Source organism: Hemitrygon akajei, chromosome 9 (assembly GCF_048418815.1).
Source record: "Hemitrygon akajei chromosome 9, sHemAka1.3, whole genome shotgun sequence".
Classification (NCBI taxonomy): Eukaryota; Metazoa; Chordata; class Chondrichthyes; order Myliobatiformes; family Dasyatidae; genus Hemitrygon; species Hemitrygon akajei.
In genome coordinates this window covers 81207203-81234656 of record NC_133132.1, presented here as the reverse complement: position 1 = coordinate 81234656, position 27454 = coordinate 81207203, and the positions used below count along the sequence as shown (strand labels likewise).

Sequence of the window (27454 nt, the reverse complement as noted above, 5' to 3'; positions counted from 1 at the left end):
CCCTCAGCCCCGGTGATTGCCATAGCAACGAAGCTCTGATTTTTTTTCCAACTGCCCTTGCGTCCCTTCTTCGCCCGAGTTAGGTTGCCACCGGTCTCCATGGAGATCGCCCCGGCTCAGGTCTTCGGAGCGCTTGGCCCTGATCTCAGCCACGGGAAGGCCACGTGGGTAAGGACCGAGCGCCGCGGGGCAAAATCGCCTTCGTCCGGATCGGGTGAGCGAGAGGTGCAGGTCAGCGCCACCGCCGAGGTATCGGCGCCGCCTGACCGGGCCCGGGTCTGCGTGCTGGTCGGCAGCAGGAAGGAAGCGGCAGTGCAGGCCAAGAGCAGTGTGATCCGGCGGCTCGACTATATCGTGCAGAGCGTGCGGGGCCACGGCGTCCAGGTGAGGGGGTTAGAAATGGGGAGTGGCGGTGGAAAAGGAGAAACTAAAAGTAGGGAAAACTAAACTGTATTACTTTTTAAAAAGAGTAAGTGGGCTTCTTCCATGTTTCTTCCTGGCTTATTTTTATCCTTCACTGATGTCATTAGGAGGAGATTACTGGATCGTTTATTACTCTTATGCACAGTTTCCTCTCACTATAGCGGCCCCTGTTTCAACTAATTGACTTTTCAGTGCGGTAGATATTTTTAGATTAGGGGAGGATGTTATTTTAAAAGCACATGTTTTATTGAGAATTGTTCTGTCTCGTTATTCTTGTGTCCATTTTGGAGTTAATAGCTTAAACTGGCTCTGTCCGTGCGTCACATCGTTTGTCATACTTCTACAGATCTATAATGTGACAGTGATGATGTTTGCCATCATTAGCTATGTAACGTTAATAGCCACCTGCTTCAAGTGACATAATAATGAACTGACTATTAACAGTGCAATAAACCTGCATCAAAGTGATCATTGTTTAACACTGATAATCTCCCAGATGTTCAGCTGTCGTATTGTTGTTATACATATTGGGTAGATATTTAATAGTTACACATTGTATTAATTGTATTTGAAGGAAATATTGAGATCAGACACTTGGGATTTTATTTTATTGCCCTTATGCCTGTGATACTGCTGTAACTACATTTTGCATTGTATTTGTGTATTATTGTTCTTGTTTATATGACCATAAGCTTGACTTTGAAAACAATGCTACATATGCACCAAGGTGACTTGCATTAATATATTGCCTTTCCTGGCTCCAGACATCCCAATATATTCAGCAAACACGAGGAAATCTGCAGATGCTGTAAATTCAAACAACACACACAAAATGCTGGTGGAACACAGCAGGCCAGGCAGCATCTATAAGGAGAACCCTTCGTCCAAGGGTCTCGGCCCGAAACATCGACGGTGCTTCTCCTTATAGATGCTGCCTGGCCTGCTGTGTTCCACCAGCATTTTGTGTGTGTTATCCCAATATATTCATAACCCAGGAAGAATGTACAGGAGCCTCACTGCCAAAGCCACCAGGTTCAGAAAGTTATAACGCTTAACAATAAGGCTCTTGACCAGAGGGGATAACTTTACTCAACTTCACTCATCCCCATCACTGAACTGGTCCCATAACCTACAGACTGGCTTTCAAGGACTCTTGATTTCCCATTCAAAATATTTATTGTTTATTATTATTATTATTTTTGTATTTCCACAGTATGTTGTTTTTTGCACGTTGATTGTGTGTCCATCCCTTTAGAGGTGATCTTTCATTGATTCCATTGTGTTTCTTGTATTTACTGTGAATGCCTGCAATGAAATAAATCTCATTATATGGTGACAAAATAAATTTGGTAATACATTTACCTTGAACTAATCTTTTTTTTTGTTTTTGAAGCATAATCACTGCTATAATTTAGGAAATGCAATGTATTGTTGGCATTCAGTAAGCTCCTGTGTAAAGTAATTCCAGATATTCTGGTTCAATGATACTGATTGTGTCATAGATATGAACTTGGGTCCTTTTGTCAATTCCACTGATTGTCTTCACCATGGGTAGGTTGTTCTACCACACTTGCCTACTCTGCCACTCAATAAGATTGACTGATCTAGCTGTAACTTAGCTGTACATTCCTGCCTAACCCAGTTAGCTCTTATACCCTTGTTTATCAATGATCTTTTTAACATTTATCTAAAAAGGCAGATGCCTTTCTGTTTTTAAAATCTCTATATTAACTTAAAATAAAAGCATGCCTGATTATGAAGGTCATGAAGCTGAAATCAGATGTAATGGTATTACAACTGATTAAAGGTAACTACAGGGGCTTGTGGGAAGACTTGGCCAGAATTGATTGGAAAAACACCCTAGCAAGGAAGACTTTGTTATTATTTCCAAAATAGACTTTATTCATAATAAAAAATATATACAAGTGAAGAAATGGTGTGTGGGGGGGAAAGAAACGTACATCCTTGTAAAGAAGATGTCTCTATTAATAGGAGAGTCCAGCATCCAAGGGCACAGCCTCAAAAAATGAACATCCCTTTAATACGGATGAGGAGGAATATCTTAAGCCAATGGTTGGAGAATCTGTAGAATTTCTTGCCCCAGAATGCTGTGGAAGACAGGTCATTAGGTATATTTAAGCCAGAGATAGATGGGTTCTTCATTGGTAAGCTTGTTAAAGATTTTGGGGAAGAGGTGGGAGAATGGAGTTTGGGGGGGATAACTGTGATTGAACGGTAGAACAGACTTATTGGGCTAAATGGCTTAAATACAGTTAGGTGCACCTCCATTGCCATATTAAGTATGATGATGACACAACTGTTGTTGGCCAAACCAAAGGTAACAAATCAGCGAATAGGAGGGAGATAGAAAATCTGGTTGAGTGTTGCCACAACAACCACCTCTGTCACACAATGTCAGCAAAACCAATTGATTGTGTTGATTACAGACTGTAAGAGGAGGAAACCAGATGTCTTTGAGCCAGTTCTCTTCTGGGGATCAGAGTCAGCAAATTGCAAACTGTAAATTCTTCGGCTTTATCATTTCAGAAGTTCTGTCCTGGATATAGCACTGAAGTGCCATTAGAAAGAAGGCACAGTGGTGCGTCTACTTTCTTAGAAGTTTGTGAAGTTCAGCATATCATTTAAACTTTGACAAACTTCTATAGATGTGCAGAGAAGAGTATACTGACTGGTTTTAAGACAGCTTGGTTTGGAAGTGGCATCCCTCATGAAGGACCCACAGCAGCAGGTTCAGGAATAGTTATTACCTCTGAACCATCAGGCTCTTAAACCAGAGGGATCGTTTCACTTACCTTAGCATTGAACTCATTCTACAACCCATGCACTCACATTCAAAGACTCTACAACTCATGTTTTCAATATTTGTTACTTACATATTATTACTGTATTATTATTTTGTTTATTTCTGCTACATTTGCACAGTTTCTTGGTTTCTTGCACATTGATTGTTCATCCGTATGTGTTGTGTGCAATTTTTTGTTGATTCTGTTGTGTTTCTCAAGTCAAGTCAACTTTTATTGTCATTTCGACCATAACTGCTATGTACAGTACATAGTAAAAATGAGACAACAGTTTTCAGGACCATGGTGTTACATGACCCAGTACAAAAACTAGACTGAACTAGGTAAAAAAAAACAAGAGAGAAAAAAAACAACTACACTAGACTACAGACGTACCCAGGACTGCATAAAGTGCACAAAACAGTGCAGGCATTACAATAAATAATGAACAGGACAATAGGGCAGTGAGGTGTCAGTCCAGGCTCTGGGTATTGAGGAGTCTGATAGCTTGGGGGAAGAAACTACCGGTATTAACATAGTCTGGTCATGAGAGCTCGAATGCTTCGGTGTCTTTTTCCAGACAGCAGGAGGGAGAAGAGTTTGTATGAGGGGTGCGTGGGGTCCTTCATAATGCTGTTTGCTTTGTGGATGCAGCGTGTAGTGTAAATGTCTGTGATGGCAGGAAGAGAGACCCCGATGATCTTCTCAGCTGACCTCACTATCCACTGCAGGGTCTTGCGATCCGAGATAGTGCAATTTCCGAACCAGACAGTGATGCAGCTGCTCAATACAACCCCTGTAGAATGTGGTGATGATGGGAGGTGGGAGATGGACTTTCCTCAGCCTTCGCAGAAAGTAGAGACGCTGCTGGGCTTTCTTTGCTATGGAGCTGGTGTTGAGGGACCAGGTGAGATTCTCCACCAGGTGAACACCAAGCAATTTGGTGCTCTTAACGATCTCTACCGAGGAGCCGTTGATGTTCAGCGGGGAGTGGTCACTCCGTGCCCTCCTGAAGTCAACAACCATCTCTTTTGTTTTGTTCACATTCAGAGACAGGTTGTTGGCTCTGCATCAGTCTGTTAGCCACTGCACCTCCTCTCTGGAAGCTAACTTGTCGTTCTTGCTGATGAGACCCACCACGGTCATGTCATCAGCGAACTTGATGATGTGGTTCGAGCTGTGTGTTGCAGCACAGTCATGGGTCAGCAGAGTGAACAGCAGTGGACTGAGCACGCAGCCTTGGGGGGCCCCTGTGCTCAGTGTGATGGTGTTGGAGATGCTGCTCCCAATCCAGACTGACTGAGATCTCCCAGTCAGGAAGTCTAGGATCCAGTTGCAGAGGGAGGTGTTCAGACCCAGTAGGCTCAACTTTCCAATCAGTTTCTGAGGGATGATTGTGTTGAATGCTGAACTGAAGTCTGAACAGCATCTAAACGTATGTGTCTTTTTTGTCCAGGTGTCAAGTCAAGTCAACTTTTACTGTCATTTTGATCATAACTGCTATGTACAGTACATAGTAAAAATGAGACAATGTTTTTCAGGACCATGGTGTTACATGACACAGTACAAAAACTAGACTGAACTACATAAAAAACAACACTGAGAAAAAAACAACTACACTAGACTACAGACCTACCCAGGACTGCATAAAGTGCACAAAACAGTGCAGACATTACAATAAATAATAAACAGGGCAATAGGGCAGTAAGGTGTCAGTCCAGGCTCTGGGTATTGAGGAATCTGATAGCTTGGGGGAAGAAACCGTTAAATTTACTGTGAATGCCTGCAAGAGCATGAAATAAATCTCAGTGTTGTATATGGCGATGTATACAGTACGGTACTTACTCTGAACTTTAATTCTCCTCCTCCATCTTATGGTCTCTTGGTGCTTGAGGGTCAGGCCAGATTTTTGTACTTAAATCTCTGGGATATTTACTCACTGACATATTTGTGAGAATTCTGACAACTGAGCCAAATTTGGCACTGTTAATTAATGCCATTAAAACTATATAATGTCTAAGATATTTCACAAGAATATTGTCAAAATGATCACAGGTCAAGATTTTCATCTTGAACATGAGATTCTGCAGATGCTGGAAATCTTGAGCAACCCACACAAAATGCTGGAGGAGCTCACCAAGTAGGAGTCCTGATGAAGGGTCTCAGTCCAAAACGTCAACTAAGTATTCCCTTCCATAGATGCTGCCTGGCTTGCTGCATTCTTAAAGTTTAAATGTTCAAAATGCAGTTGTGATAGAAAGTTTGTAAACACTGTAGAATTTTCTCAATTTCTGCATAAATATGGCCTACAATATGATTAAGTCTTCACGCTACTCCTAAAACTGGATAGAGAGAACCCAATCAAATAAATAACACAAAAACATGGTATTTGTTTATTTATTGAGGTAAGTGATCCAATAATACATGTATTTGTTGGATTTAGTATGCGAACCTCTGGGGTAATGCCTTCCACAAAAGCTATTTGGAGTCAGATGTTCTAATCAATGAGGTGAGATTGGAGGTGTGGGATGTAGAGGTGGCCTGTCCTATAAAAAAGACACACAAAGTCAGGTTACTGACAGAGCCTGCTCTTCTCAAGAAAGATCTGTTTATTGGCACCATGCCTCGATCAAAACAACTTTCAGAGAACCTTAGAGGAAGAATTGTAGAGATGCATGAAAAGGCTAAAAAAGCATTTCTAAAGACCTGAGTGTTTATCAGTAAGAGAAATTGTCTATAAATGGAGGAAACTCAGTATTGTTGCTACTCTCCTTAGGAGTGGGCATCCTGCAAAGATCACACCAAGAGCATAACATGCAATGTTGAAGGAAGTGAAAAAGAACCCAAGGATAACAGCAAAAGACCTGCAATAATGTCTAGAACGTGCTGAGGTCTCTGGTCATGTGTCCACTATAAGAAAAACACTGAATAAGATTGGTGTTCATGGAAGTACACCATGGAGGAGACCACTGCTCTCCAAAACAAAAACATTGCTGCACGTCTCAAGTTTTACAAAAGACCGCCTGGATATCCTAAAACCCTTTTGGAATAATGCTCCGTAGACAGATGAGACAAAAGTTGAACTTTTTGACGGAAATGCACATTGCTATGTTTGGAGGGAAAAGAGCACTGCACACCAATAGCAAAACCTCATCCCAACTGTGGAGCATCATGGTTTGGAGCTACTTTACTGCCTTGCGGCCTGGACAGCTTGCAATCATTGAGGAAACAATGAATTCAAAAGTGTATCAAGACATTTTACAGGAGAATGTCAGGGTAGCAATCTGTCACCTGAAGTTTAATAAAAGTTGGATAATGCAACAAGACAATGATCTGAAAGATGAGTAAATCAACAACAGAATGGTTTAAAAAGAAAAAAATTAGTGTTTTGGAATGGGTGAGTCATAGTCCTGACCTTAATCCTTATAGAAATGTGCAAGGACCTGAAGCAAGCAGTTCATGAAAGGAAGCCCAGCAACATCCCAGAATTGAAGCAGTTTTCTAAGGAGGAATGGCCTAAAATTCCTCCAAGCCAATGTGCAGGACTGATCAACAGTTATTGAAAGCAGAGGTTCACATAGTTTTTCCAATAAATACATGTAATAATCATTTTTCTCCAAGAAAAAATGAACAAATATGTTTTTGTGTTATTTAATTGGGTTCTCTATCTAGTTTTAGGATTTGTGTGAAGATCTGATCACATTTTAGGTCATATGCAGAAATAGAGAAAATTCTTTTTTTTTGTAATTTATTTTTTTATTGAAGTTCATCATCAAACAAACATTTCCATAAGATGTATTTCAGACATTGTACATATATATCATATAATCATATATATCACAAATCTCCACAAAGTATTTATCTGAGGTATACACTTATAGAAAAGAGCAGAAAGAAAAAACAAGCAAAAGGAAAAAACTATGTACAAGTAGTGAGTGATCTTTTTTTTACAACATATTGATTTGTGAGAATAAAATCAGGCCTATGAGGCATTATGTAGTTAAACCATTTTTCCCAGTATGAATCAAATTGTTCCAGCTTATGATTAACAGATGCTGTTATCATCTCCATTTTGAAAATGTCCATTGTAATTTCCATCCATGCATTTAAAATTGGGCTCTCTTGTGATAACCATTTCCTAGTAAGAGTCTTTTTACCAGCCACCAATAGTATATTCATTAAATATTTATCTCTTTTCAACCATTCTTGAGGTATATATCCAAAATATATAGGCTATGTTAATATGACGCTTAAAAATATAACCAAGGCAAGTACATGCTTGATAGAGCTATTTAGAAAAGCATATAATTCAGATAATGGTAGTAGAATCATTTCAAGCATGTATAAGGGGTTGTCGAATCTTAAAACACATTCGACTTCATACATTAAAACAAAATGGGAGAAGGAAGGAGGGATAATTATATCCGAGGAAGAATGGACAATAATATGGAGGTATCAATGGTAGTGTACCAATTCACAGAAATGGAGGGAGTTTAGATGGAAAAACTTGATAAGATATTTTATTACACCCTCTCAGAAATCCCATTATGATAGTAACCTCCCTGTTTGCTGGAGAAATTGTGGAAATCAAAATGCAAATCATTATCATATTTTTTGGGACTGCCCTGTTATCAAAAACTATTGGAGGGGGATACACAATGCCCTACAGGACATCTTTAAATGTGAAATACCCTTAGAGAAATAGAGAAACTTCTAAAGGGTTCACAAACTTTCTAGTACCACTATATGTAAAATATGCAAACATTATACAACCTTGAGATTCATCTCCTAACAGACAGCCACGAAATAAGAAACTCAAAAAACATTTTTAAAAGACTGTCAAACAACCAATGTGCAGAGAGGTGCATGAAAAAACACCTCATGCCCATGAAAAAGAACCCATAAAAAAAGACCATTGAACACCCTTGTGCAGAGAAAAAGAACACATCATGGAAACATAACCACAACCAAGCAGCATTCTGAATTGGACAACCACAAAGAGAGTCCCATAGTTCAATGCAGAGTCAAGTCATGGAGTAGTGATGAGAACTGGTCCGTCCCTCACCTCAGGCCCCAATGTCCTGATGTTTTCAATCTGGCCCAGTGCCCAAATCAATGTCCAAATATCGGATTCAATTGCCCTGGGGCCAGGACGACACCACTTTGATTCGGCCCACACTGGTCCTTTCCGATTCAGCCCTGTGCTTAATTCTCCGTCCAAACATCGAATTTAGTCGATTTGGTACACTTTGGTACCTGGACCTCACCACCTTGATTTGGCCTGTAACTGATCTTTCAGATTTGGCACGGTGCTTAAAATGATTGAACCTCGGGTCTTTTTTGCTCTCGGCGACAGGCCTGCCACCTCACTTTGCCTCTTTACTGCCACATTGAATTGCTTTCAAGTCTAAAGTGAAGTTACAGACTATTACTTGCAGTGCTTATTTGGCAGAAAATGTGTGATTAACAAAGTATTTAGTTGTTTTCCTTGTGTTGTTAGCCACCAGCCAAAAATCGCTGCATTTCACCAGCACCATCTTAAACTAGAATACCAACATTTTGTGTGTGTGTTACTCAAGATTTCCATCTTAATTGTTCTGCCTTGTTCTGAGTAAATATTTAGAGCATTATTCTGAAGATATACTTAGATAGTACAATATAGATGCTACCGTTTGTTTAATAGCAAATATAAATTTGGAAGGGCTGGCCCATTGATGGCATATTGTGATTTCTAGCATATCACCAGTGCCATCAACTGGAATTTATTGTTACTACAACTGTCAGTGAAAAATTTTGTATGGATAGTAACAAACTTGGATTAGTAACAATTTAGATATGGAATTGGTATGAATTTAAAAATTACATTGAAAAGTGTTTGATCCAAGATGAGAAAGAGAGTTGCGAGAGGAATATTATTTTTAAATTAATTTTTGAGAAGATATTTTCTTTTGTGAGAGACTAAGACGGAACCAAGTACATGTGAACAGTAATGCATAGATCGTGGAGTTTAAATTTTATTTCTGCATATAAAAGTAATCAAAGTCTCACACAGGATTGATTCATCTAGATAAAGGGTTATCATTTGCATGCCAGAGAACAAAATTTAATTCAGGTTGTTTCATTTGGAATTTTGATATTTCTGACTGAGATTGAAGCATTTTGTGGAAATAGAACTTCACTGTCAATACATAACAAAAGTGATCCATTGCCAGTGGATAATATTACTTTATGTAATATTTATGAAAGGATCAAAGGTAAATTAATTATTACAACAAAACCAAATGGAATATTGTTCAGAAATTTGGAACAATCTCATGTGAACAATAAACGTTTAATTAATTGTAGAAAATCAATTAATGTACAATAGAATCAGATTTATTGTCACTGATATATGTTCTGAAAGCTGTTGTGTTGTGGGAGCAATACATTATAGTACATAAAAATACCTTTAAGTTACAAAATGTGCAAAAAAAATGAGATCGTATTCGGTTGGCAGAGAGGACGAAGCTATTTCTAAAACATTGACTGGGGGTCAACAGGCTCTTGTATCTCTTGTACTTCTATCTTAAAGTACAGACCTACATAGTAAATAGTTGGCTCTTGCAGAAAATAGCTGAGCTGGCTATTCTTAGCAGGGGCATTGATGGAATAGTGGTAGTAAAATGCAGATCTAGGAACACAGGACCGCATTATTGCCCAAATTACTGGTAAGATCTTTGGAGTACTTCCCTCAACTGTTTAAGGTCTTCTTGAATCATGATTTCCTTTTCCTTCCAGCAAGAGGTTCTTTTTTTTTAGAACAATTGGAAACCATTTTTCTATTATCCGGCACTCAACCCATTTCTCTTGACAAAACAATTCTCAAGCTCATCCCTGCACTAACTCAAGAAAAATCTAAAGGCTTATAACTCCCATTGTTTGAAAATTCCAATATGTAACATAAAATTCTCAATCAATTCATTTCACTGTTGGGAAGGATTGTGGAAATGAATTTTGAATTTTATCTCTCTGAACTTTATTCATGCTATATTGAAATGTCTTCTATTGACCAATGAGAAATAACTTGGGGTTGCTTGAGGTAGTGCATGTATTCATTGAGCAGTAATTTTATTCCAAGTATAGTTCTACACTCTTATCTACAGCATTTTTGTTTCAAGTTTTTTTTCTATTGTAGGAAGACAATATTACAGTGACTAAGGATTTTCGCCGAATTGAAAGTGGCTATCAGATGGAAGCAGAGGTACCATTCTTTTCTAACTTTCCATAAACTTGTAAGAACATGCAGGGTATAAACTATCTATGGCAATAAATTGATTATAATAATTAAGGGCAAATAAATATTTGTTACCATCGGTTTTGATTTCATTTGAAAAGGCGAAGTTGATTGCTGAATACAAGCAGTTCATTTCAGTTACATATTTAATGTATTTGTAGAGTACTGGCAAATGTGTTTGTAAATTTCAGGCTTGTTGATAGAATTTGTACATTTTATTTTCTTTATGGCAGTGAATTAATTAGTGTACTAGGTAGGGTACTTTTCAAGGCTTAGTTTACTGCTGTCATTTTGCTCATGCATCCTGCTCTGAGACTTACATTATTAATAATGACTGTTAGTTTCCAGAGCATCCAACTACTGCCAAAATCATCCAGTTATTTCTTTTACTTTAAACACTTTGTTTTTAAAGTATTCAGGATTTTAAAGGTGGTGTTGTGAATTCTTCTTATATGCATCCAAGGCCCATCAGTCATTGTTTCAAACCTACACAAGATCTCTTGCTTGGCTTGTTTTCTGGTACTAACTGGTGCTGCTTCCTGAAAAAGTACAAGACTCAAATATTTTATTAATTTTGCTCTCAATTTCTGTTCTTCTCCCATTTTTAGTGATTCATTTATCACTCTCCCCTTTCGTGGCTTTTCTAGCTCCATCTGTGAAGATATGGAGTGACTAAATTCCTACAGCTATGTTGACTAAAACTCCTCACTCCCTGTTCTTGTAAGCATTCCTTTGTCCCAGGTTTCTTTGAACCCATCACAGCCATTTTGATGGCAAACCTCCCATATCTTTAAGCTATCTTCCTTGTTTCCTTGATAATGCCTTTACTTCTATGATATTTGATTAGATCTTCACTCTTTGTTTCAAACACTGCATTCTCATTGCTCTCCTTCCAGGCAAAGGAGTTTTTCCTTTGGAGGCACATTCAGCCAACATTTTCAGTGGCACAGTATCTGTAACTTCCTCCATCTTTTGAGATTCCACCACCAAATACACCTTCCTGCTCCTTGCCTTCCCTTCTAGTATCCCAAAGGGAACATTCACAACTCCATGGTTTGCTCAACTACACGCACTTATCATCCAAAAACTAGAGATGCCATACCTGCCATTTTACCTCCTCCTATCTCACCATTCAGGTATTTGAACAGTAGTTTAATGTGAAACAGCAATTCAGATTCAGATTCAGTTTATTGTCATTTAGAAACCACAAAAGCACATGACAAAACAGACTACACCAGAAAATCCACATAACGTTTGGCAATCCCCAAATCCAGAGTCTGGAGAGGCTGTTGCGTATTAATATCGCGCTACCGTCTTAGTGCGTTCCCCGGAAAGGAGCTCCAAATCCACCAGACAAAACAAGACCAAAAACTAAAGCTACAAGACCTGAACAAAACCACATAGTTACAACAGTGCAAATAATAGCATAATTGATCAAAAAACAGACCGTGGGCACAGTAAAAATAGTCCAAAGATGTTAAAAGACTATAAGTTCGAAAGAAACCACCACACAGTTTCCATAATTCCTCAGGATCCCAATAGACTTGTCATCTCACGCCGGTGGCAGAAGGGAATACCCCCGCTATGGACTTCCACAGCGCCGCCTGACTCAGCCTCGCAGACGCAGCACACAATGAAAGCGCTCCGACCACAGTGGACTCCGAGTCCATCAAACCTCCAAGCCTCCGACACATTCACATGTACTTCTAATCAAGAATGTGATTCTTTATTCACAACACATGCTCTCCTCTTGAAATGACTGAAAACAGTGGGTGACTGCTTTACAAAAATCTCCTCTGGTGACCTTGAGTTTCCATAATCACTCTTTGCCTGTTCTCCGTCTCCCTCTGGTGCTCCCCTCCCCCTTTCTTTCTCCCTAGGTCTCCTGTACAATGATCCTTTCCTTTCTCCAGCTCAGTATCCCTTTTGCCAATCACCTTTCCAGCTCTTAGCTTCACCCCACCCCCTCCTGGCTTCTATCATTTCGGATTTCCCCCTCCCCCTCCTACTTTCAAATCTCTTACTATCTTTTCTTTCAGTTAGTCTTGACGAAGGGTCTCGGCCTGAAACGTTGACAGTGCTTCTTCCTATAGATGCTGCCTGGCCTGCTGCGTTCCACCAGCATTTTGTGTGTGTGTTGCTTGAATTTCCAGCATCTTCAGATTTCCTCGTGTTTGAGTTTCCATTGGCACTTTAATTACCCATTTTAATCCTGCGCATCCAGATCTGCCTTTGGTCTCTTATACTATTTTAATGAAGCCTATGTAAGCTCAAGGAACGCCACATCATCTTCCATTTAAATGTATTGTAGCTCTCAGGAATCAGTATTAAACTCAACATTTTCTGGTAGCCATCAGTATTTTGCGTGTCTCTAGAAATGAACAGTTCTGATGTAAGCTTATCCACTTGTAACATGAAATAAATAATAATAAATAAATAAGCTAGGTTTCCCTCTTTACAGATTATGGCTATTTGCAGCATTCCTTTTTGTTTCAGATGTCCAGTAAATACTGTGTTCTGTATCTCCCAGTTTGAGAACTTTCTATCATTCATCTGTTACCCAAATAGCTGCCTTCTGTTTAACTTGTGACAAACTGTGGGTTTTATCCCCTCTGTACCCTTGCTTCAAGTGTACATTAAATTTTAAAATGACCAGCACGCCTATCAAGAGTAAGTTTTGGAGTTTAAACCTATTATTGTATGGATCAAGAAAAATAATTGAAAATTTTATAAGGGGGAATTTACTTGCTTAGATTGCTCATTCATTTTGAATGCTTTGGACAGATAACCATGTATATAATCCTAGAATGTGGAACAGGATATGTTTACATCTCATATCTGTGAATAGTGAGAGCAGCAAAAGACTGCGTTAATTGCATATCATGTTAATTTTTGAAACAATATTGACAATTTCTTATTGTGACCTTCAATTTGAGGGGAAATAGATAAACACCACAATTGTTATAGAAAACAGAATTGATGGTTAATCAGTTACAAGGTCATATAAAGTTAAGAAAGTTCTGTACTTTTTATTTGAATTTGCTTTTTTAAAACAAACGCTGTTTTTGCCCTTTCCTAGGTCAGTGTAATATTCAGTGATTTTGGCAAGATGGAGGATTTATGTAACCTGTTAGCGGAAAAATTAGACAATTCTGTCATTGTTAGTTCACCTCAATTCTTCCACACACCCGAAGTTGTGGAAAACATCAGGTAACTTTGATTACTTTGTACAGAACCCTAATTTAATGATTTAACACATTGTCCAAAGCAGATGTTTTAATTTGTTCAGTTACATTCCAAGAACATCCTTTTACTGTTTGATTTCCCACATTTTCCTGGAATTGAAACATTGCCATTAGTTAAATCTAAGCGAATGTTCTGATCCACATTGCATTTATAATCTTATTTATGAATTATCAGACAGGCTGCGAAAAACTTGATGATATACAAATTCTAAATCTACTCTGTCTTGCAGTTGCTATTGGAATGTTAGTGACATGTACTTTTATCTGAATATTAAAAGTAGAAAATGTACATAAGAAAGTAAAGTCTATTTAAAAATTTAAAATCCTGCCCCATCTAAAGTCCACTTGTTATCTTGGGAGCAGGCAGTCCCAATGTGACTAATCTGCATCTTAAAGAAGCACTGAATTCTCTTATTTGGGGTAAAAAATCAGGTGTACAATTAGTAATTATTAATGTTATCATTGCACTGATTGTTTTTATTAAATATTTATTTTTTAAATTAATCTAATAGCTATTATTCTCTCCTGGTATACGTTTCATATATCTGCTACCTGACTAGGTAGTGGTTAACTATATTGGACTTGGAATATGGTAATTTAGATGGAGTTGCATTCAGAGTGAGATCAGGAGCACCTAACATTTTGTGGCAGACTCTGGCATCCTGCATAAGACCATTGAATTATTGACAGTTAATTCCATCTTGTTCTTTTTTTTTTTGCCATTTCCTCCCAAAGAGTAAGGCAGAATATTTGAACTTTATTTATTTGTCTCTTAATATACAAGTACTCTCTCTAATACCACTAAAAATATTGCTGAGAAATTGGTAAGGACATTATATAAGATAGCTGTCTGGGTACACAATGTTAAACTACCCAAATGCAATCACCAACTTCCTTTGGACTTCCATTGGCTCGACGGTTAGTCTGTCTTTCATCCTGGATGTAGAGCGCTCTTTCTAGGAGATATTGCACAAATGTAAACTTCCTGTTCCTCCTCGTAGCCTTCCAAGAGAGATATTTATTCACTCGCTGAGCTTAGCCTTTGTTTTTTCAGTTTCATGGAGTTAAGTAGCACATAAACAGGCTCTTCAGCCTAACTCATCCATGCTGAATGACGTGCCTTCTTAAGCTGGTTCCAGTTGCCTGCATTTTGGCCATTTGACACTAAATCTTTCCTATCCATGTACCTGCCTGAAAGTCCTTTAATTGTAATTGTATTTGCCACTACCACTTCCTCTGGTATTTACCTGCTATTCTGTGTGAAAGTACTTGTTTCTAGTCCTGACTGACCTTAAACCTATGGCCTCTAATTTTAGACACCACTACCATAGGAAGAAGACTGACATGCCATCTTATTTATCCCCTTGTGATTTTTATTCCTCAAGGTTATCCAGCACCCTCCTTCACTGAGGAAAACAGTCCCAGCTTATCCAGTTTCTCCTTGTAACTAGGCTTTCATTTCTAATCTTTTCTGCATCCTCTCACTTAATCAATCCCTTCCTACAGTATGGCAACTGAAACTGCACACTCTGTTCCAAGTGTGGTTTTGCTAACATCTTGTACGGTTGTACAGTAACAACAACAAACCAATTCTTGTTCTCAGTGCTCTGATCAATGAAGGTAAGCATGCCATACACTGCCATGTTACCTCTGTTCGAGAACTATGATTCATACTTATAAGTCTCTGTTCTACAATACTCCATAGGACTCTGTTATTAATTGTGTATGTTTTGCTCTGACTTCCCAAAATGCCACTTTACACTTGTCAGGTAAGCCCCAGGTGCCATTCCTTTATCTATTTTCCCACATAATCAACACCCTGTTGTACCCTTAGACAACCTTCTTTACTGTACCAACAACTTTAATGTTATCTGCAGACTTACTAATTAAGTCACCTATATCCTCACCCATTGTTAACATTTTGTATGTATGTGGCAACGGTAGATCAGCACTAATCCCTGTGGCACACCACTGACTATGAAAAACAACCCTCCACCATCACCCTGTCTTCTTCCAGTTGGCTTAGCTCACTTAGATTCTACTGGAACTGAACTTGTGAACTAACCTACCATGTGGTTCCTTGTCAAAAGCCTTTCTAAAGTCCATGCAGACAAGTCTACCACCCTGCTGTCATCAATCTTCTCTTCACAGAAACTCAAGCAAATTCATGAATCATGATTTCCCATGCACAAAGCTTGCTGGCTGTCCCTAATCTGAATCAGAATCAGGTTTAATATCACTGGCATGTGCTGTGAAATTTGTTGTTTTGCAACAGCTGTATAGTGCAATACATAATAATAATAATAATAAACTATAAATTACAATAAGAGTTCATCGGGAGACATTGGAACCAGAACATTTTGGTGCAATTAAGCTGCTGGTCCAATTAGCTGAATTTTATGGAAATAGTTAAAAAGGTAAATAAAAAAGAAATTATTGTTTAATTGAATGACAAATTATGTATTTCTATAAAATACATAAAGAAATTGGAACACTACCAACACTGCTAACAAATACATAAACTATGTATTAGTTCCTAATCAATGGAGGAATTCATCCAGTGTATGCTACCATGTTCTTTTGCTTAACTAAAATTAGCACAGACCCCTAGTGAAGATAGTGGACTGCCTTCGTACAATGCTTTCAACGATTGCCCCCTCCAAATCTTAATTGTAACATTCAAGATTATGGTTGATACCTTCAAATTCTTTGTAGTTCCTAACTTGTTAAATTAGTGAAATCAGTTTATTTTCACTGCTGGCTGTTTCTGGCACCTCTAAGCTAGAATGTTTGAAATCAGTGATCAAGACAGTTCTGAATTGTCTTACTGCTTATTTCTCACCAACTAAAGTGACAAAAGATTTTAAACAGAAACACACGCAACTGATGCTATTTAAAAACTGTTCGCTCCAAGCACAGTGTAATGTCTAATGGCCACGCAGTACAAATGACTGGTGCTAGTTGGAAACTGTTCAGCTGTTGGCCAATTAAGCGGCATGGTGTCCCAAATAAATGAAGTGAATCCTGGCTATTTTCTTGATTCGTTTTTGTTCTTTAAGAGTGCCTATCCTGATTAACCAATAGCCCAATTAACTGGAATCCACTGTATAAAAAAATTAATTAAGTAGTGCAAAACGAGAGCAAGAGAAGTTTTTAATATATAAAATGTTACTTTTCTTGCTCTTTTTTGTAAGCATGTCCTGGGTGAAGGGGGTCCTTAATGATGGATGCTGCCTTTTTGAGGCATTGCCATTCGAAGATGTCCACAGTGCTGGGGAAGTTATTGTCCATGATGGAGATGGCTGAATTTGCAACTTTCAGCAGCTTTTTCTGATCTTGTGCAGTGGCCCCTCCATACCAGATGGTGATGCAACCAATTAGAACGCTGTCCACTGTACATCTGTACAAATTTACTGAGTCTTTGGTGACATACCAAGTATCCTCAAACTCCTAATGGAACATGGCTACTGTAACTGCATCAATGTGTTGGGCCCAGGATAGATCTTCAGAGATGTTGACATGCAGGAACTTGAACTTACCCTTGCCTTTATAAATACAGAAGTATAATGTCTCTTGGAATCCCCTCTAGTAGCTTTCCCACTACTGATGTTTCGCTCACTGACCTTTAGATCCCAGCTAGTTCTTGGATCTCTTAAAGGACCTACATTAGCCACTTGCCAGTCATCTGGTATCTCACCTGTCACAAAGGAAAACCACAAAAAACTCAACCAGGACCCCAGCAATATTTTCCTTTCCTTCCCACAATACCCTAGGATATTTTTTCTTTAGGTCTTGGGGATTTATCCACCTTTGTGCCACCCAACATAAAAGCACCACCTTCTTTGTGCCGAACAGTGAATATTACTGTTCACTTTCCTGAATTCCTAACTTCTAGTCTTGACATCTTTGATTAGTACAGTTGAGGTACCGGCTCAATAATCTGTTTATAACTTGTCAGCAATAAATGTTGTCTTCTGTCTATCTAGTGATTTTATCGTGGGTGTTTTGCCAACTGTCTTATCCATCCACTGACTTAATTATACATCTTAATTTGAGGTTTTCTTTGCAAGATGTTTAGTGCAGTTTGTCATGTTGCATTCCCAGATCCATTTGGTGTACAATGTGCTTCGTCCCTCGACTCATTAATCCATTCTCTGAAAGCTGCTGTCTACAGCTTCAGACTTGTTTACAATGGCTTCTAATTTAGAATTCTTAGTAAATTCAAATGGCATTCCCCAAATACAGTGTTAACGTACATAGTGGGAACAGGAGCTGAAGAAAAAATGCCCTGATTAGTTTTTCCTCCTTGCATTTTAATCCTATGTGAAACCCTCTTCTCCCACCCATAGGTGTTTAATTGCTTGGTCTTCTCCAGCAGACTGCAATGTGCAATTTTATCTTCAAGTCCGTCACCTCTTTTTTTCTGTTATCTAATTCTTTTCTATCACTATCAAACAATGTACACAACCCTCCCCCACCCACCATTATTTTGTCATTTTTCAGCACTTATTCTTTCACTTGTAACTCTGAGTGTAAATGCTGGCATTTTCCTAATTAAATCCCTTCAAGTTCAGAATTACCATCAGTCTGAATGCTGAATTTCTGAAGTTCTGGCAGCTGTTCACCAGCATTTCTTAAATGTACTCTGACATTTCCTCCTGAATCCATCTGTAAATTGCACAGTATCTCTATCCTTTTGAATGAAGGCGAGCAGCTGCAAGGGATCAAGGTTTTTTTTAGTTTACTTAAAATGTTTCAATAACTTTTGTTTCATATTTTGTCTATAGTTTGAATATTTTTATTGGTTTTGGAATGTTTTTATTTCTAACTGTTGAAATGATCAGCATTAGTCATTGGTCTTGGACAACCAGAGCCAATTTTAATTTTGTCCACTACTTGTGTACACAAGGCTTATTGGGACTGTTCTTTCCTCCTCCCCCTCCCAAGTGGTGTGATTCCTGCCCAGGAGGTCCTGCAGCTGAGCAGGAGCTTTGGCACTGTGGCTACAGCAGCAAGTAACTGAAGATTCAAACAAAGTAAATTTACCACTGACTACAAAAATCTGGGGGTGTCTGTGGAGATTTCTTCTTTACTGGGAATTATTTTATATTTCCTACCATTAAGTGTTCAGATGAAAAATATATTGTCCCTTAACATGCTTGACTACTCCCTTATCTGTTATATTGGTTACCAAGTTGTCTTCTGACGTTATTTAATAATTTATTTTAAAATGTGCATAAGAGCTTTGCTATCCTTTCTATTGGTATTTCAAATGTGAATTAATGCATCTGGGCTAGGGACCCTTATAATTAACACAATTATCACAATCCCCTTTATATTCTAAATTGTGGTAAGTATTTTTATTTCTGTAATTTGCATTTGCTGGCAAGTTATTTTTATCCAATCCATCCCAAGTAGTCTGTAGTATCTTAAATTTCCTTCTGTCCTTTTACAATTAAATACCATGCTTCTCTTTACCTTCCCATTTAGTTTTAATGCTTCTTTTAAATCTCTTTTGGTTTATCAAGTTCCAATGTATCTCTAACTATTCAGTGTTTACCACTTTCCTTCACTTGTTCCTGTATTTTATTCATCTTTGGTAGCTCATTAATTCCATTAATGAGGAAATTCCTTCCCTACAGTTTTCCCAACTACCGTAGATTCCGGATTATAAGCCGCTACTTTTTTCCCACATTTTGAACAGCTTTGAACTCTGCGGCCTTTAATCCAGAGCGGCTAATACATGGTTTTTTTTTTATGCCGCCTCGTAAACATTTTGCCTCGTAACAGTAGACCAATAAAATTGATGAGTAGTTCACAGAGGTCCAATGAAATTGTACGATAAATCAAGCGCACTTTCACAATTAAATTATTGTAAATCAGTCATTTGTACTCACCCTCATCAACATGGAAAACACTCGAAGAAAAGCATTGTGCTGCCTTTATGGCAGTTACTTAGTTTATAATATTTTCGCTTAGTAATTCATTTGTTAGTTAAAGTTAGAAGTGTTTTAACTATATTTGTTTTCTGTACTACATCCCGGGATGCTATGACGTCACACCCGGTTTCGCCGCGTCTTGTGGGAAAAATACCGGTTTGCGATAAACGGGAAGGTGGGGGCATTACGCGAGCACATCAGACCCGAGCACATTAGCCGAGCTCATTAGACCCGATTAGACCCGATCACGTTACGCGAGCTCATCAGACCCGAGCACATTAGCCGAGCTCATTAGACCCGATTAGACCCGATCGCGTTACGCGAGCTCATCAGACCCGAGCACATTAGCCGAGCTCATTAGACCCGATTAGACCCGATCGCGTTACGCGAGCTCATCAGACCCGAGCACATTAGCCGAGCTCATTAGACCCGATTAGACCCGATCGCGTTACGCGAGCTCATTAGACCCGAACACATCAGACCCGAACACATCAGACCCGAGCACATTAGCCGAGCTCATTAGACCCGATTAGACCCGATCGCGTTACGCGAGCTCATTAGACCCGATCGCGTTACGCGAGCTCATTAGACCCGAGCACATCAGACCCGAGCACATTAGCCGAGCTCATTAGACCCGAGCGAAAACGCTGCTTTTAAGTTAAAGGCGATCAATAACTTTTCCTGGTAGGCTGCAGTATATATATTTTTACCAGTCGCTAGGAGATATTGGAATGTTGTTCGTGCTGTTCAGTAAAAAAGTATATGCAACGTAATTTGTGTTACCGATACGTATGTATATTTAAAAGTAGCCGTATTACAGGCACGGTTCGAAAAAAAGCATTTGCAATATATATTTGTTTGTTACCATATGGATTTAATTAAAAGTTAAAAAATCCTCACGTGTAATATCTTTCTGTGTAAATATCTCATATTACAACGTGGGACACCTGCGGCCGAAAATCCGGTGCGGCCTAAAATCCGGTGCGGCCTGTACAAGTAAAAAATTGATTTTATTTCTAAAATTAGAGCCAGCGGCTTTTAATCAGGTGCGCTCTGTAGTCCGGAATCTACGGTAGTACAACTGTCACAGTCTCTAATTTTTAAGTTTTAGTTATGCACCTTGACATGCCTACAGTACATGGAATAGGAAACCACCATGCATCAAAATTTGCTACTTTCTGGCCAGCAATAATGCAATAAATTTAGCTAATTCTGCCGAGGAAGTTGCTTTTTTTTTAAAAGGGGTATAATGTATATTTTGTTTCCCCATTGTATTAAGGAAGGTCTTGAGAGCTTGGTATTTCTGATGTACCAGTTTTGTTGTTTTTTCCATGTGTAAAATGTCATTTTCAAGTGTTATTCGTAAGGTCATATTACAGTCAATGATAGGCATAGGGTTGGGTAGGGTGTGCAAAATGGTCAATGTGTCTTGGGATTTTAGAGAAGAACTGAGATGAAGCTACTTGTTTTCTGCTTGAAAAAATAATTTCTAATTCAGTTATTTTTATCATGCACGCAGGAATTCTTTAACTATGAATAATGGGTATGGTGCAATTTTTAAATAGCATATAAAACTGTAATTGACCACTGGGAGAATTGTCATCCAGAACTCTCAATACCTGGCAGATAACTGATGAGATGGCTATTTATATTTTTGGTGAAAGATTTGTAGAGACTTTTATTAAAATGCATACTTGTGCAATTATTCTAAGGGTGAGATCATTATATTGAAGGCCAAAGCAAGCAACTAGAATTTCCACATCTTGCACCAGTCTCTGGCAGACAAGAACAAAGCAGAACTTTCTGCTGACAGCAGATGTTAGGTACTAGTTCAATCTATTCAGAATCTTGGAAGGGAAGGCAGATGAAACCTAGGGTTTCCTACTTTTTTAAAAAAAGTAATAAACTCCTCATCTTCCCTGGCCTAATTTATACAGGTTGCTGACTCTGGCAGAGGAATCACTGCTCTAACTTGGGCCTTCGATTACGGAGACTTGATGATATCATCAGAGCATATTTAAAGAGGACCTTACTAGCTTGCGATATATCCTTGGCAATTTTTAAAAAGTAATCAACCTGACAGGGACAAAAAAGGATTAGGTGATTATCTCTCTGGCTTATTTCCACCAGAAAGTTAAAATCTAAGATCACCATTTCAATTTCTTAAAGGTACATAACATAAAATTGTATCAGATTTACTTTTGTTTTACAGACGGCAAGCATGTCTTCAAGCTGTTGCAAATTCTCGCCGTAAAGCTTTTGAAGTGTGCCGCTTGCTTGGCCAGTCCCTGGGCAGACCTTTGATTGTTCGGGAAGAAGAAACCAAAGAGAGTGAAGGTGGTGCTTCTGAACCACTAACTCCTGATAACACAAGGCCATTGACAATGCAGCAGCAGATTAACAATGCATCTGTGACTGTTTATTCCAAAGTGTTTGTAACTTTTGAATTGAAGTCAAAAGACAATTGCAAAAGGAATAATTAAGTTGTGCTTTTAAGGAAACAATTACATTTTTAATGCATATTTGCGACAGCAATATTGTGACTGTAGTTTGGAGATTTTTTTAGTAGTTTAAATACTGTATATTTTTGTCTTTGATGCAAGTAAAATAGTTGCATTGAGCTTTTGCATTGCAGCACTTATTATTAATGAACCAGTGTGAAACTCATTGCAATCAGCATCAAGGACCATGAGGAACAAAAAGAACAACTTTTGTAAAAAGAATCTATAAGACAATTTTTATATATATATAAAATATTATCAGTATTATCACTTTAGCTCTGCATTACTTGACCCTGAAACTTCAATGCTGTGCATACATAGACTGGAGGGAAAAAAAACTAAACTTGACTGTGAGAATCTTTGCAGGAGCAAGATTCTAAGCATCCAAAGCATATCGATGCGCTGACCCTTAATTTACATGGGACATCTGCTTGGCATAATTTCAGAGAACTACAGCATAGCAAAAGGCCCTTTAGCCCATATAATCCATGCCAAACTATTACTCTGCCTAGTCCCATCAACCTGCACCTGAACCATAGCCTTCCATACCCTTCAAATCCATGTACTTATCCAAACTTACCTTAAATGCTGTAATCAAACCCGCATCCACCACTTCTACTGGCAGCTTATTCTACACCTCAAACCACCATCTGAGTGAAGAAGCTCCCCTTAAATATTTTAAATTTCTCTGTTAACCCATGATCTCTAGTTCTAGTCTCTCTTTACAACCCTACCTACCCGTAATGCCACTTTCAAGGAAGGACGGGCCTGTATTCCCAGTTCTGTTCTACCACACTCTGTAGTGCCCTACCACTCACTGTACAAGTCCTACCCTGGTTTGTTGTCCCAAAGTGCAACACTTCACACTTGTTTGCATTAAATTCCATCAGCCTCTTGTTGATCCATATTGTTCAGCTCTTCCAAATCCCACTGCAAGCTTTGATGGCCTTTTTCACTATCAATTACACCCCCAGTCTTGGTGTCATCTGCAAATTTGCTGATCCAGTTTACTACATTATAATCCAGATTGTTGATATAGATGACAAACGACAACAGAACCTGCACCAATGTTGTCGTTTGTCTTCCTGTTTCTCTACTAAGCATGAGCTTTATTAATAGACTACCAGGTTCTAATCTGACCTCCCTTCTATGATACACAAATGTCAGTGAACAGAGATTAACCTCTCTGCACTTAATCACAAAGGAGTTTCAGCAATAGGAGTACAAGTATGATCATTACAATAAATTTGTACCCTAACACTTTGTAGACTTGCAGTACTGAAAAGCTTGAGCATGTAGATATTCAAAAAGAGGATGTGCTGAAGATTTTGGAGAGCATCAAGTTGGATAAGTAGCTGGGACCAGATGAGTTGTACCCTAGGCTACTGTGGGAGGCAAGGGAGGAGATTGCTGAGCCTCTGGCGATGATCTTTGCATCATCAATGGGGATGGGAGAGGTTCCGGAGGATTGGAGGGTTGCAGATATTGTTCCTTTATTCAGGAAAGGGAGTAGAGATAGCCTAGGAAATTATAGACCAGTGAGTCTTACTTAAGTGGTTGGTAATTTGATGGAGAAGATCCTGAGAGACATGATTTATGAACATTTGGAGAGGTATAAAATGATTAGGAATAGTCAGCATGGCTTTGTCAAGGGCAGGTCGTGCCTTATGAGCCTGATTGAATTTTTTGAGAATGTGACTAAACACATTGATGAAGGAAGAGCAGTAGATGTAGTGTATATGGATTTCAGCAAGGCACTTGATAAGGTACCCATGAAAGGCTTATTGAGAAAGTAAGGAGGCATGGGATCCAAGGGGACATTGCTTTGAGGATCCAGAACTGTCTTGCCCTCAGAAGGCAAAGAGTGGTTGTAGACGGGTCATATTCTGCTTGGAGGCCAGTCACCAGTGGAGTGCCTCAGGGATCTGTTCTGGGACCCTTTCTCTTCATGATTTTTATAAATGACCGTGATGAGGAAGTGGAGGGATGAGTTAGTAAGTTTGCTGATGACACAAAGGTTGGAGGTGTTGTGGATAGTGTGGGGGGGCTGTCAGAGGTTACAGCAGGACATTAATAGGATGCAAAACTGGGCTGAGAAGTGGCAGATAGAATTCAACCCAGATAAGTGTGAAGTGGTACATCTTGGTAGGTCAAATATGATGGCAGTATATAGTATTAATGGTAAGACTCTTGGCAGTGTGGAGGATCAGAGGGATCTTGAGGTCCGAGTCCTCAGGACGCTCAAAGCAGCTGCACAGATTGACTCTGTGGTTAAGAAGGTGTACGGTGTATTGGCCTTCATCAATCATGGAATTGAATTTAGGAGCCGAGAGGTAATGTTGCAGCTATTTAGGACCCTGGTCAGACCCCACTTGGAGTACTGTGCTCAGTTCTGGTCGCCTCATTACAGGAAGGATGTGGAAGCTATAGAAAGGGTGCAGAGGAGATTTACAAGGATGTTGCCTGGATTGGGGAGCATGCCTTATGAGAATAGGTTGAGTGAACTCGGCCTTTTCTCCTTGGAGCGACAGGGGATGAGAGGTGACCTGATAGAGGTATATAAGATGATAAGAGGTATTCAACGTGTGGATAGTCAGAGGCTTTTTCCCAGGGCTGAAATGGTTGCCACAAGAGGACACAGGTTTAAGGTGCTGGGGAGTAGGTACAAAAGAGATGTCAGGGGTAAGTTTTTTTTACTCAGAGTGGTGAGTGCGTGGAACGGGCTGCCGGCAACGGTGGTGGAGGTGGATATGATAGGGTCTTTTAAGAAACTTTTGAATAGGTAAATGGAGCTTAGAAAAATAGAGGGCTATGGGTAAGCCTAGTAATCTCTAAGGTAGGGACATGTTCGGCACAACCTTGTTGGCCAAAGGGCCTGCATTGTGCTATAGGTTTTCTATGTTTTATGTTTACTATGCAAAAGTCTTAAGCACATGTAAAATAAAATCTGTAAAGCAAATATCCTTTCAAGAATTTAAAATAAAGTTTCCACATATCAAAAAAATTACTATAAAGAGCAGTAAACTCTAAAAAATGAAATCAAATCAATATTTGGTGTGATGTAACCACCCTTTCTTTCAATTCTTGGGTACACTGTCATGCAGTTTTATAGATAATTGACTGGTAGGTTGTTACAGAAATCGTGGAAAACTTACCACAGTGCTTCTGTCTCACCAGGTTATTACAGCTAGCCTTGATGATCTTGATATTATACCATTTGTTACAGAACTTATTGTTCTTCTTTTTGTTGAAGCTAGTTCTTTATGACATTTTTAAAGCTAAAAGTTCTTTAGCTTTTGGTATCATTGTCCTGCTGCAGAATGATGTTGGGACCATTTAGATGCCTTCCTGATGGTATTGTGTGATGCATGAGAATATGCTTGCTCTTCTTAGCATTGAGGATTCCATTAATTCTGCAAGATCACCAACTCCATTTTCAGAAATGCAGCCCTAAACCTGCAGGGAACCTTTGCCGTGCTTTACTGTTGGCTGCCGTCATTCAGCCATGTAGTACTCTCCAGCTCTTCTACAGACAAATTTCAAATTTTGACTTCAGTCCAGAACACTTGCTGCCCTTGTTCAGCACCCTGGTATTTTTGTGTGTAGTTGAGTCTCTTGACTTTGTTTCTACTTCAGAGGAATGGTTTCTTTGCAGCGACTCTTCCAAGAAGACTTCTGACAAGACTTCTCCAGACTGTGAAGGGATGTACTTGGGTTCCAGTGGTTTCTGTGAGTTCAGAGCTGATAGCAGTGCTGGACTACTTGTGATTTAGAAGGCAAGTCAGTTAGATATATCTCTTGTCTGCTGCTTTCAGTTTCTGTGGCTAACTACTGTGTTTCTGTTCATCAACCTTGCACATTTCTTTGTGCTCCTTTAGAAGAGCTTGGACAGGATATCTTGAAATTCCTGTCTATCGTGAAATTGCTGCTTCAGAGAGACTTGCTGATACAGGATGACCACCTTGTCTTCTTGCTAAGATCACTCGTGCCATGGTGTAAGAATTGATGATTTGAAAGTTGAACTATCACATCTGTCATACATTCATCTTTTAGTTTAGTTGTCCTTTGTCCAGTTTGATTCCTTCTACACCTATTTTTGTTTCAGTTATTCAGTTTAGTTCATTCAACTTATGTCATTGATCATTAGGATTCTGTTTGTTATCTTTGTTTAATCATTCACTGGGCTTTATTCCTACAAAAGTAATCAAGTTTTTATTTGATAAGTACTGTTGTCTAATACTTAATGTTACTTTCTTCAACAAAATACAAAAAAATGTCTCAACTTTTTTGGAAAATTAATGTTTGGATATCTAAAATTTGTTCTTTTGTAAAATCGAAGTGGCGTAAAGCAAACATTCGTAAAGCAGGGGACAGCTGTATTCCTTTGCTCAGCTAAGGCATTTATTGCCATGGTAATGACACAGAGCTGGCTCATCATCTCCAAGTACAACATACCTCAAGAGCCTGTCTCTTATATCATGCTCCATCACACTATCTCTATTACCTGCTTTTACTTATTGCATTGTATACATCAGTGCTTCCAGTAAATTGTCACAATATTGTCTGTGTGTCTTATGTCATTAGCTTCTTGTTCTAAGGTCCTTGATGCCATGGAAACAGATTTGAATCTGGGTCCATTATTTCTCAGTAGATTTACACAAAGATTGCAATGTTCTTGTAAGTTTCTAGGGTCACTTCTAAAAGTTTTCCACTGGGATGCTGATTTCTGAATTTGTCATTATAATTATGCAAATCAGATCTGTTTTATTATATAATATGCAAATTGGTATGACCAGCTAAGTCCATGTCCCCACAGAGTCTCTCATCAGATGCATTGTAATTCTTAATCCATAATTTGCTTCCACAGACCATGACATGATATACTTCTTGGCTCACAATTATATATCTTCAAAGCTGTAATTATTATTTATCTCATAACTAAGTGCAGAAAACACTGCAAGTGTGAATGGGTATGCAGCTGGTGGCATGAGAATAGGAAAAAAAAACCAATTCTAACCCTTTCTTTACCAACTCTGTGCAGAGCTATCTGCTCATGATGAAATTTGAAGTAGCAGTCTGTATCATTTACTCCAACTAATAGCTCAGCTGGGTCTAATGAAGGCACAATTGGTCATATTCAGCAGCAGTATGCATTCCACTGCAATCTTGGAGACTGGCACATCCTTAACTCTATCAGTATAATGACAGAAGGCCAACCTATGTTCAATGATTATGAAATGTCTAGACTTTAGGTGTCAATATAGTTAAGTCA

At 38.8% G+C, this 27454-nt stretch overlaps 1 protein-coding gene across 1 annotated transcript; it reads left to right on the top strand.

The window, feature by feature from the left end:
- On the top strand, positions 1–26746 carry irak1bp1 (interleukin-1 receptor-associated kinase 1 binding protein 1). Its single transcript, XM_073056445.1, has 4 exons — positions 1–384; positions 10399–10464; positions 13577–13707; positions 21894–26746. Exons 1-4 carry the CDS (start codon positions 100–102, stop codon positions 22162–22164), a joined length of 753 nt encoding a protein of 250 aa, XP_072912546.1. The 5' UTR covers positions 1–99; the 3' UTR covers positions 22165–26746.
- The last annotated feature ends 708 nt before the right edge of the window (positions 26747–27454 follow it).

What these genes read in the sequence shown, in the direction of transcription:
- irak1bp1 (XM_073056445.1), top strand. Translation starts at nt 100, where the DNA reads ATGGAGATCGCCCCGGCTCAGGTCTTCGGAGCGCTTGGCCCTGATCTC. An exon ending in TGCGGGGCCACGGCGTCCAG is followed by an intron (nt 385 to 10,398) that starts GTGAGGGGGTTA and finishes TTTCTATTGTAG; the next exon opens with GAAGACAATATTACAGTGAC. An exon ending in GAAGTTGTGGAAAACATCAG is followed by an intron (nt 13,708 to 21,893) that starts GTAACTTTGATT and finishes TTTGTTTTACAG; the next exon opens with ACGGCAAGCATGTCTTCAAG.